This window comes from Myotis nattereri, assembly GCF_964212035.1.
Source record: "Myotis nattereri genome assembly, chromosome: 1".
NCBI lineage: Eukaryota > Metazoa > Chordata > Mammalia > Chiroptera > Vespertilionidae > Myotis > Myotis nattereri.
In genome coordinates, this window is record NC_138075.1 from 19,315,028 (window position 1) to 19,333,045 (window position 18,018).

The following is an 18,018-nucleotide window of genomic DNA, read 5'->3' on the forward strand; positions in this document are numbered from 1 at the left end:
GGCAACTGACAATTCATCACTAGACCATACATGGGTTGTGTCTGTACCATAAACCACTTCCAGTCCTCACTAACTGCTTCACCATTTAGTCAGTTCCCCTAGTGACTGTAGAGTTATAAATGTAGCCCCCAAGTGGGTCAATGACATACTCTCTTGTGAGATAACAATGACCAGTAGAAAGAAGAGAATCAATTTTCACACATCTCCAGGTGTTTCTGTTGGATACTATCTTAGTTTAGAATAAAAAATCTTTGGGCTTTTAATAAAAACTTGATATACAGTATCCATAAAGCAGTACACATTGTGGATTGAGGGCATTTGGGATTTAATTTCAACTCTAATAGAAACTAGTTCTGTGACCTTGAACAAATCAATTTATGTATGTAGGCTTAAGTTTTCTCACCTAACGATAAATAATCACCATGAACTCTAAAGTTCTGCATGCTTATAGCCTTGGAGATTTGTAAACTTTAAAGTTAAAGTAAAAAGGAAAAGAAATTTTAAAAAGGCCTTTAACTTTATGGGAGTTTGGGAGAAGAACTGCTATATTTAGTTCAATAATATCACCAGATGACACCTTAACCAAAAATCTTACTGAGAGCACAATTCTTCAAATTTAAGGTGTTAGATCAAAAGAAATAAAAAAAATAGAATAAGCAATGCTGTGTATCTCATGGTTGTACTGTGTTTGAATTTCATAGGATCTATTTTTATATCAATTAAAAATATATATTTAATTTGAATGTTGTTAAATGAGGGCATGTTTGCCCCAGTCCATCGGAGTTCTCGCTATTTCTGACTGTGAAACCTGGTCTGTTTCATCTATTCATGTCACTCAGCTGGTCTCTGGGTCAGAGTTTGCCCCTTTGCTTTATAGGAAAAGCTAGTAATGACTAAGTACAAATAAACAAAGGAATGAACAAGCAACCAGATAGTAAAATACCCAGCTATCTCAAGCGTAGTGAGAGAAAAAGAAATTGAAACTGTACCTTGTTACTCTCTATCAGATCATCGACAGTGCTTAACGTACCCTTGTTTTATTCATATTTCCTATAATCCCTCTGATCTCAGAGGCTGATTAAAACATTCGTTCTAAATTAGGTTGTTTTAAAAGCCAACCCCCTTCGTGTCCTGCCCCCAAAGCCCCTCCTCATGGCTCAGTCTTCTCTCTCTCTCTCTCTCTCTCTCTCTCTCTCTCTCTCTCTCTCTCTCTCGTTCAGAGCCCTCCAGGCACAATACCACACTAGGGGGCCCTGCTAATGGAGAAAGCTCTTAAGGTTATTACTTAGCATCCTGGCTACCCGACTTAATTCTGATGCTCCCTTTGGGGTTGGGATACATTCAAACCTGGCTTCACAATTTACCTACTCTTCATGTATGAGCCTCTCGTACCTTTTTCCACCTAATGTTAAAGATGCCAAAGGGTCAAAGCATTAATTTATAAAATAGCAAATGCCACGTTCGCAGTCACACGGAATATGGCTTTGAACCTGTATTTTCATGAACCTGTATTCTCATAGCCTGCTCCTTCTGTCTAATCTGCTGCCAGGTGGTAGAGCACATTACTCCCCTCCGGACAAGGATGCTCCTTCCTGCGCCCACGGTATAATCCATTACCTCTGCCACTCAGCTGGCGAAGATATAAATAAATGCGCTCGCCTGTCATGCAGGAAGGGGTCCTGGATCGTGTGCCCCTTCCATTTTGCCCTCCCCATTCATTGCCTGTGTCGCCAAGAACGTTTTCTGTCAAAGCTTATAAAGCAGCAAATCAAAAAGTACAGGGAAAGAAGAGGTTCACAGCAGGTTGCAAATATCTTATCTCAGTCATTTAGACACTTGTCAGCTCAGTAACCCACAGGCAAGGCTTGGGGAAGAATTACTGGGATGTGACACAGTATGTGGGCTGGAGTTCAGGGGAAGCTACTGCCAAGGCGGCCTGGAAGCGGGGAAAGGCAGCCTGCGCCCCAGCTGAGGCAGGGAGGGAAAAGGATGGAGTTGCAAAAAGGGCAAAACATGAAGCTCTTACAAAAATTGCAGGGCACAAGCTGGATGGAGAGGAGCCTGGTTTAGTACGTTCATAACATGTTCTGTATATGAGATAATGGCACACTTAACATAATGGTGAGAATTAAGCTTTTTATGCCCTATCCTATCCCATGTGGTCTATGCACTTAATGGAGAATTTAAGAAATGTGTATTAAGATTGACTCTAGCCCTAGCCAGTTTTGCTCAGTGGATAAGAGCATTGGCCCATGGACTGAAGGGTCCTGGGTTTGATTATGGTCAAGGGTATGTACCTCAGTTGCACCCTCGATCCCTTGCCCTGGTTGGGATGTGGGTAGGAGGCAATTTATAGATGTGTCTCTCTCTCACATGAATGCTTTTCTCTCTTCGTCTCTACTCCTCTATTTCACTCTCTCTAAAAATCAATGGAAAAATATCCTCAGGTAAGGATTAATGGCAAAAACAAGTTTGACTCCAAACTGGGCAAGAAGGATTCATCTATTTAAAAAAATAAATAAAAGACTACAAATTTTTAACCTATCTGATTTCCTCTAGATCAGGACTCAGCAGAAGAGGGGTAGGAGCCAAATCTATCTTGATGCCTGCTTTTTAAAATGAAGTTTTATTGAAACAGCCACATTCATTCATTTATGTATTGTCTTTGGCTGGCTGCCTTGGATTACAACAACAGGGATGATAAGTCCCTCAAAATCTAAAATATCTGTTCTTTGGCCCTTTACCAAAAAAAGTTTTGCGACCTCTGCAAAAACGGAATGCTTGGCAATATACTGCTGCCAGCTTTCATGATCTTGGAGTCAAAAGGGGTCTCTGTGCTTAAAAGCTACCGTGGAAGCTGGGCTCCACAGCAGAGGATCCTCAACACTGTCACGTTTTCCAGCCTAAGATCTGGCTGCAGGACACTCAGGACTAATCTTATTTGTAATGAGACCCCTCACTGGGCAAGTTATACTTTCCTAAGAAGGATTCTAAGAAAAGCGAACCTAGCTTTAAAAAGATGTTTTCTTTTTAACTGTGAAATTTAGTCCTTAGAAACATCTTTTAAGGTTCTTTCCTGGCATAGAAAATTCAAAATCTCCCAAAAGTTTTTTTGGTTTGTTTGTTTTTATTTTTTTTGCTCATAGTTCGAGATACATAATTCAAAGAAGTAAGACAAATAAAAAAGCTCTGGCCAGTGTGGCTCAGTTGGTTAGGCATTGTCCCATGCACCGAAAGGTTGCCTGTTTGACTTCAGGTCATGGCACATGCACAGGTTGTGGGCTTAATCCCCAGGAGAGTATGTACAGGGGGCAGCCAATCGATAGTCTGTTCTCATATTGATGTTTCTCTCTCTCTCTTCTTCTCCCTTCTCCTCTTTTTAAAATATCAAAAAAATGTTTTAAAAAAGGAAAATAAAAGAGGAGATAAACACATGAGTATGAAATGTCAAGAGCACACATATGTCAGAAAGGGGATAAGAAATCCATCCTGTCAGGGACATGCTCACTTATTTTCTTGCTTCCTATTAGCTGTAACATCTAAAACACTGTGTTCCAAGGAACATACTTATTTTTGAAATAGAGAAAATATAGCATCTTACCAGAGCCCTCACTAAGAGTCCCTATTCTTAGAATCCTAACATCAGTTAGAGGTAGCTGTTGTCTGATCATATGTTCTAAACAGGACTGCTAATGAGCAATGAGCTGAAAGCCCCCAGTGCACAAATTATTACCTAAGTGATGTCAATAATGACTAACTTCACATGAGAGATAGTATTTACCCTAAATATTGAAACCATTCCACCTCATAGAAAACAAGGGTAAGTCGTTGCAACCACAACTGTTTGCATAAGTCAGAACTGAATGATTTCATAGCCTCTATCAACAAAGGTTTTTGAAGTCTTTGAGAGACATGGTAACAAATGTATTTAATGAGTGTTTCCTGTCCACTTAATATACTCAATACACACACTTTCATTATTATCAAAAAGGCAGGTAGCTACTTCATATATATTGGTTAAGGGGGAGTAAGTTGTACATCATAAGAGACAGTATAACATAGGGACCAGTGTGTGAGCTCAGGGGCCAGTTGGTTTGGGTTCAAATCCAGTTTCTTCTACTTCCTGCTGTGTGACTTTAGACAATGTGTTTAGTTCCTTTGTGCCTTGGTTGACTCATTTTTAAAATGAAGATGATAATGATAGACTCTCATAGTATTGCTATGTGAATTAAAGAAGTTAAAAATGTAAATAATGTAGGAATAGACTTGACTATACTAAGTGCTCAATGAATATTTACTCAATGAAGGAAATAAGATATTGTGGGGGCAAGCCTATAGGAGAAGGCCTAGAAATCACCTCAAGGGACTTTATTCAATATTATATTTGGTGAAGGTTGACCACAGGGACAACTAAACCTGACACCAAATCAAGGTAAAGTGTTGCAAAGCCCAAATAGAATATCTAGTGTGTCAAATTGGAAGGGCTAATAAGATCCAACACATTCTTTTTAATTCCCAGATCTCTCAAACTCATTCACAAAACAATAGTTATCTAACAGTAAAATTATTTTTTCAAAAGTTGCAGTCATTTTCAGCAATGCAATGGTTACCATACTGTTTTAAATGTTCACATACTAGTTTATGAGAAAATGTAGAAGTAAAGCGCACTGATATAGTTCACTGTGGAGTTGGTTCATTAACATATGTCAAATATCATAACTAAATAAAGTTCATTATATTTTAAAAGTTATGAAAACATACGGATGGAGTAATGAAATCATGCTGAGATTATCATTATGTGCTAAGAAAGGCATCTCTTATAGCTTTTCCAAGGTCAGAAAACAAAATTTTCAAACCTAAGAAATATCCTGCCCAGCTTCAATTACTAAAAGAGTAGTTGCAACTCTATTTTGAGGGGAAAAAAATTGGTCAAAGCTCCAGAAATGAGCACATAATTGTTGAACAGTTCAGTGCTTTAATATGTGTTAAGCTTGATCCTCTGTGTATATAGCAATAGAAATAAAATGCATCCCTTTTCAAACAGGTTTGAATGTGAATGCCCAAATATGTGACCTTGGAAAAGCAAGTTATTTGAGTTCCAATGTTCTCAACTGTAAGATAGCCACCATAGTTTCCCCTTCATAACTTCTTAAAATGAAATTTAAATAAATACCATTTTGAACGCACCCATCATGTTATCTGGACCAGTTATATGCAAGAGCCAGCTCATGATAATTGATTGCTACATTTTCAGCAATTTTTGCAAGTGGTTGCTAAACACAGCCATTATAAAAAATAGCTAAAATTACAGTCAAATACAGTATATTAAAAACAAAGGTGAACAACTTAAAATTCATTACTTCCTGGTTATTTTACTACATTTTACTACTACCTATGCTCTTGAGGTTATTGATGTGTATAGTATCTGTATGGTGAAAATACATAGAATCATGTACCAATTCTGAGTTTAGTGTTATCGTATGTGTGACAAGCAATCAACCATGGTGGGAATGTTTCACACTATAGAAACATCACAAGTTTGGACTGTGTATGTCTGTGTATGTGCTAGTTCTTAACATTTATTAGCAAGCTGCTTTACCTGGCTCTTCAAGAATAACCCTCCCTCCAGTCTTTTCCACCTTCCCTCTCTCCTTTATTAGAAAGTTCTTAGTCCACAGAGCCCATTAATTTCCTCTTTGTTCTTCTCCTTTCCCTATGAGCACCAAAGAGCTACCCTGACATGACTGAAATCTCATCATAAAATCATCTACCTTAAAATGTTTTCTTTATTTTCAGATTAAAAATATAGGCATTTTTATTTTAGAAGCTATTTAAAAATCTTTAATCTATTAATCCCTTTTATACTCTTCTGCTCAACCTTTATTAATAAGGAGGTGAAATTTTACAGAGATTCATTTTCATACTGTTAGTATCAAACAAATCAAATCATTCCAAGTTATACAGCAAATTTCCTGGATAATCACAGGTATAATCCAGAATCTGATTAACTAACTGGTCGTTTTATTCCACTTCTGTCTCTAGATAATCAAACCTATTCAAACCAAATAGCAAAACTAAAGCTATTGTATATGTCATGTTCTTTGGAAAGAGAAGAGAAGGAATTTAAGTCCAACTCAAAGTGCTGGCTCTTTAATTCTTCCATGAATTAAAAAATAAAATATATATCATTTGACTTAGATCAAAAGATAATCTTACCTCAAAATATGCATGAGGTAGAACCAGTGAGTTAAAAAGGTTTTATCCCCCTTTGGATGCCTTGCCAAACACATTTATGTTATGTTAAAATACATTAACATTAATGAATTTTATAATTAAAAATATTCAGATGTACACAAATGCTTTACCAATTCAGGAACAGGCACTACTCTATACAGCAGAAATGGTGTTGCTTCCTCACACTAGCATTTTCTGAAAAAAAATTTCTGTTGATCTGTCTCCAAAGAAAGGTTTAACTAGAAGATTGATAAGCTATGGAAAAAAAAAAAAAAAACAAAAACAAAAACAAACAAACAAAAAACCAAACCTCTTTGAAAATTAGCTCTTACATGAAATTCCACTAATAGTAAGTCCATTTAATCACACCAAAAAAATCAACAAGGGTTTCTTATTGTTGTAGATTGGGTGGTTGTTGGGCTATTATTGTTAGTGGTTTCCCACTGTAGGTTTTGCCTCCTTAACTGGGTAAAAGGTGCAACTTACGACTTCCAGATGCAAACCACAGTTATCAGCCTCAAAATCAACTGAACATTTGTTTTGCTTTTTTGTGAAGTTCCCCAGGGGTAAGGTTAAAAGTAGAAATGATAAGGGAGTGAGAAATCAAGGGAGAGGATTTCAAATCACATGTTACAAACAGAGAACAGAATCACAGAACCATACGAAGACAGTGGACTCCAAGACAGGATGGCAAGACCAGACAAGAGACACACATGCTTGACTGCTGTGCAAGGAAAAGCAAACACAGGAACAAAACCAGACAGAGATGCTGCAAGAGCAGCTCTTGGGTCTACTATGACCCGATGCAAATAATAATAAAAATGAGAACCCATGGAATTATAACTACAAAAGAAAGTTACCCCCACAACTCATACACTGGACTTGCTGGGTTAGCCTGGATGTGTCACTGGATGAAACACAAGATGGCATCATTAAAGCCCATGCGTTGGTGATGGAGGCCATGGTTAGTTGATCAGCTACGAAAGTGTCACTGCATGCCACACAATGATCCTGGGCTTGTCCAGAAATAAAAGATACAACAAATACTCTATATCTGCAATAAAATTCTTTTTATGCCATCTGAAATTTGTGGAGAGGGATGTGCTTCTTTGTTTGTTGTTCCTGCATGTTTTTCTTTATTTCTTTTTTTTTTTTTTTTTTTTTTTGTATTTCCTGGCTTATTTGTCCTCTTAATTGTCATAAAGGGGAGAGTAAAGGCAAGTGGCCTGTGCAGATATGGGGAAAAATAAAAAAGGAAAAAGGGAGGAAATTAAAGGGAAAATATACATTGGAGGAAGAAGAGGAAAACACTATTTCATTCTTTTGTACACAACTTTCTTAGATTTTGTTGGAGTTTATTTTGTTTTAAGCATAAATACTGGAGGGATATGCTGAAGGGGAAACATTCGAAATTAGGATGGCAAGAAAAGATTTTGTTGCCTTGTTTGATTTGTATATCTATAAATCTCTCAGTATTTAAAAAACAATGATTATAATTAATCTTAAAGGATAGCAATGAGTTAAAAATAGCCATATAGACCAAAATACAAAATATGAATCAAAACAAAATAAAATAAGTTGAACCACCAAAAATTCATGCGGCACAAGATGAGGTGAAATAACATAAAGTGTTTTTCAAATATATACAAGGCATATATCTATTTATACATATATGCAGGGATGTGCATATGTGGATAGATATATCTGTATAATTTTTCTCTCCACCCCTCTCAAGGATAACTGATGTATGGAATCATCATTGTAATTATGATAAAGAAGAAAGCAAAACCTAAAGAAAAATTAACATGCGTTGTTTACCAAGTTAAAACAGTATCATGCATGTTCATGTTGGCTGATGTAAGAATGATGGTGTGAATTTCTGTGTAAAACACATGGCTGATGGCAGGGGCTATTGTTAATCTCTGTTTTTACATTAGTTGGATCTCATCTATACTGTGTCTACATATATATAGAGTGAGAGGCACTATAAATTTAGTATGCACACATATAAATATATGTGTATATATATAGGTACACACAGTACATACTTGGGCTTAGGGGAGAAAAAATATAGAACATAAAGAATACAAGAAAACCCATAAATGCCTCTCTTTTAAAACCCAATCCCTCTTTATTTATTCATTTTTTAGGGAGGATTTGCTTAATGATTTCATTAAGCTAATTCCTTATCAACTACTTGCACTGGCATTTGAAATCAGGAAGTTCTCACAAGTTTAGTTTGAAATTCAATAAGCCCATCCTTAAGCTATTACCTAAGAAGCCCTGACCCCAGACCAGTGATGGCGAACCTTTTGAGCTCAGCGTGTCAGCATTTTGAAAAACCCTAACTTAACTCTGGCGCCGTGTCACATATAGAAATTTTTTGATATTTGCAACCATAGTAAAACAAAGACTTATATTTTTGATATTTATTTTATATATTTAAATGCCATTTAACAAAGAAAAATCAAACAAAAAAATGAGTTTGCTTGTCATCTCTGACACGCATGTCATAGGTTCGCCATCACTGCCCTAGACCATACTGTTACATGGGATTCAAAGAAAACTTTATGACTGAACTGTTCTAATTCTTCCACTGTAATCAATCAGAAATTCTGTTCTCCCAACCTAAGATACAGAAGAATGGTGTTTGGGTTTACTTAATTCTGTCCCTGGCTGGCATCATCTGTAATTGTTCTTGCTTGTCTATGAATGGGATATGCTATTTGCTGAATTAAAGACCTCTTTTTAGAGTTTTGATAATGTTCTAGGAATTTCCAGTCATTGTCCACACTGTTTTTTCCCTTCCTATCCATTCTTTTCTTTTATTGCCCTTACTTTTCTGTCCTCCCTAATAGACAATAAATTCATAGTAGTAATGAAAAATGTTCTATAAATAAGTGATTTATTAAACTTTCAAATGAAAGCATATATAATTTTTTTCATTTATTATTTTTATTAGATTTGTTATTTTTGTTATGGAATCTATGATAATGGTTAATCCATGAGCCTGAGCAATGAATTATATAATTGCCAAACATCTACTTAGGACACTTTCTTATGCTTATATTTCTATTATTACTCCAATTTTCAAAAATATTTATCATTAGAGACTTAAAGGGCACATGTTTGTTCCAATAGTTTAAAAATTAGTTTGGGTTGGGGTAGAGTTGGGTTATTAAGAAGTGATACAATTTATCACTGAGTAGGTTAATGAGTGAAAACAGAAACTCTACCATTAAAATTTGGAACATCAAGTGCCAATGAACATACTCTATTAATTTATAGATCAGCAAAGGGAATTAAAGAATTAGTAGGATCTAGCCTAGACCTTATATGTGAGCAACTGTTTGCTTTTGGATGTATTATAAATATATTATAAATCAAATATAAGAATGACTAATGTCTACAGCCAATACTGATTAATTACATTAACAAATGTTACATCTACTTACATTCTGCTTTCCAAAGCTAAATCATTTCTCAGATTACTTTATTGGAAGTGTTTTTAAGTGTCCCTGAGCTCTTCAAGGTAAAGTTCTGGACACTGTGATACTCAAACATCCATATAACATTTAATTTAGCATTTACTATTCTACTATACACCAAACAGCCACTCCATTAATAGCCACCTGACTAATAACATTTAAACATGATTCTCATTACCAATCATGAGTTCCACCTGGAAAAAAATTTTCTAAAAATAAAATAAACCTTTCTTTGTAATAAAAACATACAAGTTGCTAACTCTTCAAGCTTGCTGGAGACACTTATGTGTTTATAGAAAAACACACAAGATTACAAACATCATATTTAAAAAGCAATTTACTTTTTTTTTAACCAAAGATTCTAGAGAACAAGGCTCTATTTTTTTTTTAATCCTGTGTTAGAAAATTATTACTGTCTTAACATTGCAGTGTCTTAACACTTCCCACAGTGTTCCAGCAAATAAAACCAGGAATGATTTGGCAAACTTTTAAGCTATTCAGTGCCAAATTTTCATATTATAAATACTTCACTGGAGTATCTCAATCTGATAAAGATTAAGAATCCAGTTTCACCTGGAGAATACAAATTGGGGGTGTTCCGCTATTGGTGTTCCACTAAATTTAAATTTTACCCACACTGGGTTGAGTATTATAGTGAAACTAAAAATAACACCAAATGCAAATGTAAGGACTTTGGAGTTGAGGAGTAAAAATACATCTGAGAAACACTCTGGAAATAGTAATTATTTGGTGATCTCAGATTACTGCTATCAGTTAAATGTTCCCATCAATCCAATCGTTATAAAAGTTGTTTAGCACAGTACTCTTGATGATGGATGTGTTTCATTTTTACTTCCTTTTACTGTCTGCCCTCTGGTGGAAGTGCTGTCCCTTGAAAAACCTAGTTAGCTGACAGCCAAGAAAAAAAATATCCCTGGATAATTGCTGGATGAATCAATATAGTTGTTAATTATTACCATGTCAATTTCTCAAGTGTTAAAGGGATTTCTTTTTATTTTTTCCTCTGCTCTGTGACTCCTGACACCAAGGACTTTTAGAGTTTAAGGCCATAAATATATACAATTTAGGAAGTTGATAATTTCTAATTATAAAAAAAGCTAATCTAGGAATATATTTCAATTTCCAAAGATGGAAACACCGGGGATAGGAACATAGGAGAGGGAGAGAGAAGAAAAAGAAAGTCAATGTCATCAATTTCTCTTTATTTCAGAATTGTTTTAGATCACAAAAGTGAACTTACTGAATATCTTAATTGTTATTTCGCTCCCATAGTCTCATGAAAAAATTCTATTTTCTAGTGGTTATTTGAATTCTCTCAAGTGCTCTATATTTTTGTTATTGTTGAATCTGGATATGTAAGAAGGACAATAAAATATGAGCTTACTGCACAATTTAATATCAATAGAGTATAATTGGAAAGGAAACATGTATATGCAAAGTCACAAATCTAAAATATTTTTAAAATGTGTACTTTAATAAGTATAAAGTATATAAAAATTAGGTTAGCTTGTGGAAAAGCTGACCAAGATACATAAATTAAGAAATACAAGTGTCTATCTAAGTTTTCTATATTTCTTTTTTTTTTTTTTACAGAATATTTATTTAAGTTGTTTAATGTATAATTTCTCATTAGTCATTTTGGAAGTCCTTTATTGTAAAGACAATTCTTTTTCTTGATAACAAACAGCAGCCACAGTGTCAGTGATTATTCAGGACCTCCACGTTGTATATATTCAACTTCTTCTTGAGACACAAATTTCCTATTTCTGAGGTAATATTTTTATTATTTCTGCAGTGTCTGCTGGACCCTGATGTATCAGCCAATATGACGATTTACTTCCCTTAGAATGCTGAGAAATTAAAGAAGAGTGAGATGGTAGTCCTGCTGATCTAAAAACTTCTGATACATTAGGTTTAGGATTGTCTCTTCTGTTAGGGAACCTTATTAATGGAGTATGTGGATTGACTACCTGCACTACCCTGCTAGCAGATACCATCTTGCTGCCCATCATGACCCCAAGAAAGGGCAGCTTTCACAAATCTAAAATATTAAGTAGACATTGACTTCTTTTGTGTGAAACATATTCAACTTTTATAAATTAGGAAAGTTAAAATCCTGACCCTCAACTTTAGGTAGTTAAATAGTGATTCTAATATTCTTCTGAATATTTTAATTTGATGCAGGTGGTTTTATACTTTAAAGGCTCAATTCTGGGTTTTTTAAGAAAATATTAAGAATTTGTGATCTTACCTTTTACTCATTATAAATGAGCTAGTTCCCTGGAGTAGAAGGGATAGGGAAAGTAGAGAATTCATTTTGTTGAACATATGTGGGTTTGTTAGGGTGATGTTTACTTATACAAAATTATATATTTTAAATAATTCAGTAGGTTTTAATTAGCTGATTAAGGGGAGATGAAGTCAGATGGATGACAAATCTCCTATTTGAATTTAAGATTATGAGGTACTTTGTGAGTCATATAGATTCAATCAATAAATACTAATTGAGCTTTCACTCTGTGTCTTGTAATGGTTTAGGACCTAAACCTAAACTTGAGGAGGGTGTTGTTTTTTAAAAACTCATTTACATATTTTTCAGAGAAAATTTGAGTTCCATTCGATTTTCAAGGTTTCTAAACTATCATCAACCAAACTCCAAACACTTTGACATTGTCTCTAACCATCATATGACTGAGCTACACCAAATTTGAGTGCCCAAAGAGGGCTTTTGACATGAAAAGCAATTGCTTGCTTCTGACTTAAAAATCAGCAGCTTTAAGACCAATTTTGACTTAAGGAAAATTAAGTAAGAAAACTAATTTCATTTAAAATGTGATGCCCACCTGAAAGTAAAAGTTGTTGAATTAGCACATACTAAACTGCCCAAATTTATGAAAAGCAAGAACTTCTAGTGGATTTCAATCAGAAAAGAACTTATAGAAGCTAAATGCCTTATAACTGAGGTAGCTAGAAAATCATACACTTGCTAGTACAATGAGAGAAGACAAGGTAATGTTAAGTAAAATTGAACAAGGCCTAGGTAATTAGCCAAATTTAGTGTATTTCCATCAAATATCGAGCATGGCAAAGAGTAACATTTTAGAAAGTGAGGTAGTGAATTAGGTTGTTTAAAGTCAAAATTGTAATCTCATTATTCATATGGAAGTTCAAGATTAACTATGTCAAAATTATGTAACTGTCACCATTACCTGTTGCTGCATGGGCAGCAAATGAAATCCTTCTCACTAGGTACTGCAAAAACTAGCCCCAGAAACAACTGTTTAATTGTTTCTAGATTTTAATCTGCATTTTCTTGAAAACGTGAAGGCTATGGAAATATTTCCCATATAATACCAAAAAGTGCTTGATAGATCTATGCTCTGTAACCTTCATCAGTGTTTATCTGGTCCCAGAGCAAAACTTGCACATCAATAGGTATATCTATCCCTTTCCCCTAAGGACTATGCCTCTGACAAATGTCCCTCTGTCTCTGAATCACTTACCAGGAGTACTTTATGGAGTAAATAAAATTAGAAAGAAGAAATGCTCATCCTTCAAATGTGATGAGTTGAATGATCCCAGGCAAGGGAAATCAATAGCTGTGTCTTAGAGCGCATGTTAGCTGCTTCAGGGTTGGCATCCTGTCACCTGACTTATTTATATACCCTTCCCCTACTCCCTTGCAGAACAGAACAGATTGTTTAAACACTGCTTTAGTCCCCCCCCCCCCCACACACACACCATGTAATTATATTACTAAAGAAATTACTGGCATTGAATTCTGTCCTCCGCCTTTGAATCAGCAGAAACACCTGTGCAACCACTAAAAGGCCAATGGACTTAGTTTGCTGCCACTCAAGTTTGGAGCTGTTCATGTTCAATATCAAATGGCAACATATAATTACACTTGGGAGCTGTACAAGTTGTGAAACTGAGATCTGGAAAAGACCCTGTGTTATTAGGGAGGTTGATATGGATATGACTATGTGGGGTGGGGGGAGGTAGAAGGCGAAGGTGGCAGTAATATCTCAAAATGATCAAGCCTCAGTTTTTATATGAAGACTTAAAATCTATGGATTTGAGAAACATGTTTGTGTATGTATATGTATATAAATATCACTGCTATAAAAGCAAGAAAACCAGAGAAAGAATAAACGTGATTAGGTAACTATTGATCACGAATCAGTTAATATGTGGATCTTGCCATATTCATATGTGAATCCCTAATACCTAGTACATGACTAATGTACACAAAATGTATTTGTTGGAGAGGTAATTTAGGTGGTAAAGCTCCTTGTTCTCTTTTTCCCCAACAGTTCATTTATGAGAATTATTAGAACAGTAAGGACTCAAATCTAGAGATGAATTGTATCCTTCCTAAGTGCTAAGAAATATTTATTAAATGAATGACTGAATGAATTAATGAATAAGCACTTGGTGTATAAGTTCCGGTATAGATTAAGTATATCTGCCATTTTTTATTATATTTTAGTATAGTTGATATACAATATTATATTAGTTATATTAGTTTCAGGTGTACGATATACTGATTTGACATTTTTATACCTTACAATGTGATCACCTTAGTAATTCTAGGAATCATCTATCATTCTTCAGATTTATCACAATATTACTGACTATATTCCCCTTCACCTTTTTCATCCATGCCCCATCCCCTCTGCCAACCATCTCCTTGGTCTGTGTTTCTATGAGTCTGTGTTTGTTTTGGTTTGTTTGTTTGGTTGGTTGGTTTAGTGTTAGATTCCACAGATAAGTGAAACCATATTGTATATTTCTTTCTCTGTCTGACTTACTTCCCTTACATTAATACCCTCTAGAGTTAAAACCTCACTTAATACATTGAGATAATTACACAATAATTTGAAAAAAATCTGACTAACCAGATCACAGTTACTTTTCTCCCACACAAAAGGGAACAGATCACACTTCAAAGTGAAAAGGCCCCCCATAGTGTTATGTCCCTAGTCATGCTAAGGACAGGCACCCACAGAACTTCCTGGATCCAAAGCCACTTGCAAGTCACCAGCAGTCAGGCTTCCACAAAATGTGAAAACTTGTAAATCATTTTGGGTAACAGATATATTTTTACTTCTGCTATATTATTTCTTCATGAAGCTTAAATTTCTCTAGAATTAGCAAAATAAAATGTTTACTGGCTTGCCTTTTTTAAAAAAAAGGAAAGGGGAAAAATTAAAGCAACCCAAAGAATCAATTAGAAAATTCTATTTATTTCTCTTAGCTTTTGCAGAAATAAGATCCTAACCCAACTCCAGCTTTTAATTCTTTTAAACATACACAGAAATTCGATGATATCTGTTCTCTATTATATATATATATATATATAAATGTTTAACTTAGAGCAAGTCTCAAAACAGATGACTTGGGAAAGTTGATAGGAAATAGTCAAGGACTATAGTTACCTACTGGACATTACATCATATAAAGCTCACTCTAAAGAAAGGCCATAAAACATCAAAATGTATTTGGGTGCAAATGGGGAACACACAGAAGCTCCTAATTGCCAAAGTCCTCTGGACTTCAGCACAGCGAATACATTTTGAAGCATCTCAGCATTGACATGGCATTGCTTGGTACTAATTTTGTGTTTGCTCTATTGCTGCACAAATTCTCTAAAACACCCAATGAACAAAATTAGTATAAATATAATACCATGTGAACTGCTGTTGAAATCCCATGGAAAATGTTTCTGTTTTTTTGGTTTTGTTTTGTTTGCCACTTAGGCTCAGAACAATTCACGAGGTTTAAATGATCATTACAGCTCCACTTTGGGTTGATAATTTTTTGATGTCATTCCACTATAGGCCTTCATGCCTCTACCCCCACCCTGTCAATTTCATAGTGGCCACTGGCTGCTATGCATTTGCTGTTCCCAGGGTCAATCTGGGGTTGGATTGCTCAAAGTTAGGTTGAATACCATGGATTTTTCTTTATCAAGGAACTGACTTTAAATTTCCCTGGGACCTTGTTACTCCTTCCATGGGATTTGATGCTTTAGATTACACATTAATATTTATATATGTATGTTTATACATATATAGATATGGGAAAACACACATTAACACACTATAATATCTATACAACACATGTCTATTCACATATATGTATGTATTGTTTTTTGCAAATGAAAAAATAAAGCAAGCAAAACAAGACTGACCTAACCTACCTGTACTCGGTTCACATTCAACAAAGTCTTCATCATCGCTTGAACATTCAGCAGATGATACAAGGTCATCTGATGTTGGCTGTTCATGTAAAAAAAAATAAGGGGTAGGGGGAAGAGAGAGGAGAGAGAGATAAGGAAACCAATGAACAAACGCATAGACAACTTATCACCGTGGCCTGCCTCCATCATTATTACTGTTTCACTTCTCTAAGAGGGCACGCTGTAGGATGCAGAATTTTTCTCCCCTGTAACTTGGAATGGCTTTGGACCTGGACAATTTGTGTGGGTCTTAATGTGAAGCTGAGTGACCCAAAGTGGTTCTAGGAGATTCATCCCTAACCCACACCATCACATGGTGCAGCCTGACTTTATTCTGACTTTAGTTTCAATTTTGAGAATCAGATGGGCAGGAAACGGACTATTGCAAAGGGTGGGCAATACAAGAGTACAAGCCAGCCCAGAAATGCCCTACAGCTTTGAGAGGATTTTAAATGCATACGGTGTGTGGTGTTGAGTGTATGATTTGGTGGTTGTGAATCGATAGGCTGGCATAATTAATGAACGTTGTGGAATGCAGTCTGTTCAGGAACAGGATAAACGCTTCCCTAGCTAGCAGCAATGTCTTTGTGTTATTGCTACAATTAGCTGAATTAGTAATGTGGACCAGCAGAGAGATACCAAACGACAGTCTCTCGACATAGGTAAGGCTGTTTCTGGAGAGAAGAAAATCTCTTGTCGCAATAATAGTAATTCAACTTGAGACCATTTGTTTTTCTATTGGATCCCAGAGAAACTCCCCGATTGCAGGGAATCTGCTGGGAGAAATATAGGGGCTGTGGGTATGGCCAGTTAAGAAGGACTCTTGCTACATAATAGATGAGAAGACTGCTTTGTGTGCCTGGTACATGCACAAGAAATACTGTTGAGTTAATTAACTAATCTATACATCTTATATAAAGAAACACATTTTTGTCCTACTATGTACATAGGGCAATATACAAATAGAGTATATACTCGTTTGCTGGTATTATTCCTAATGCACTGAAGTCTGAATCCATATTCAAGAGCAAAGGCAATTATAAGCTAGATGCTGCACAAGACTTATATGCATATTTATTAATTAGAGTTATTATTAATTCAACATAATTTTTACAACAATTCTTTGAGACAGACATAATTATTATACTTTTAAAGAGAACTGAAGTTCAAAGAGACTAAGTAAGTTGCTGAGGGACACACAACTAGTAAGAAATATAGTAAGGATTTGAATAGATAAATTTTATTCTTGCTCCCCTCAATTGTGTCCCCTCAAATTCCTATGTGGACATTCTAGTTCCCACACTTCAGAATGTAACTGATATTTTGAAGTTAGGTCTTTAAAGAGGTAATAAAGCTAAAATGAGGTCATTGGGTAAGCCTAATCCAATATGACAAGTGCCCTTATCAAAAGATGAGACTAGGACACAGACACACCAAGAGGGGTAACAATGTAAAGGCACAAGGAAAAGACAGCCATCTACAAGCCAACGACAAAGTCTCTCCCCCCCCCCACCCCCCCAAAAAAGTAACTCAGCTGACACTGTGACTTTGGACTTCTAGCTTCTAGAACTATAAGAAAATAAATTTCTGTTGTTTAAGCCACCCAGTCTGAGGTACTTTAGTTAGGGCAGTTCTAGCAACCAAATACCCATATGCTTCGTATTCCCAGCCAACACCCTTTTTGAAATAGACATACTAGGCATAAAATTATTGGGCACAGGAATGAACAGTAGAAAAAACACATTTGGTCATTGATTTCACTTAACTGACGGTGGCAGGGAGGTGCCTTAACCCATGTTATTGATCTTTATTCTACATCGGACAGGCAGATACTTCTACCCCTGCTCTTCCATAAAGTTAATAGAAGGATAATTTTCAAACATACTTTTTTTCTCAGTTAAATGCTATTGAAGTGTGCATTTCATTTCCAGCAACTGATGCTGTCAGTTGTGTCCTGGAGCCCCATATTTCCTTTAGAGAAAAGGCCAGTTTACTCCCCTGGAGGTTCCCGCTGGCATGAGGCCTCATGCA

General features: G+C 35.6%; 2 protein-coding genes across 11 annotated transcripts in view; both read right to left on the minus strand.

Moving 5' to 3' along the window:
• The window catches only part of NRXN3 (neurexin 3), a gene marked incomplete at its 5' end in the record, with an annotated part of 1,486,708 nt that overhangs the window by 34,985 nt on the left and 1,433,705 nt on the right, over nucleotides 1-18,018 (minus strand). For all 10 annotated transcript variants that reach the window (XM_081083746.1, XM_081083745.1, XM_081083748.1 and 7 more), the window contains one exon: nucleotides 15,949-16,027. In XM_081083746.1, coding sequence (XP_080939872.1) covers nucleotides 15,949-16,027 — 79 coding nt within the window. The remainder of the gene's footprint in view (nucleotides 1-15,948; nucleotides 16,028-18,018) is intronic.
• LOC308513649 (alpha-ketoglutarate dehydrogenase component 4-like) lies at nucleotides 11,374-11,755 on the minus strand (the record flags this gene model as incomplete). Its single annotated transcript, XM_081083840.1, has 1 exon — nucleotides 11,374-11,755. The coding sequence occupies one exon, from the start codon at nucleotides 11,753-11,755 to the stop codon at nucleotides 11,504-11,506; it is 252 nt and encodes an 83-aa protein (XP_080939966.1). The 3' UTR covers nucleotides 11,374-11,503.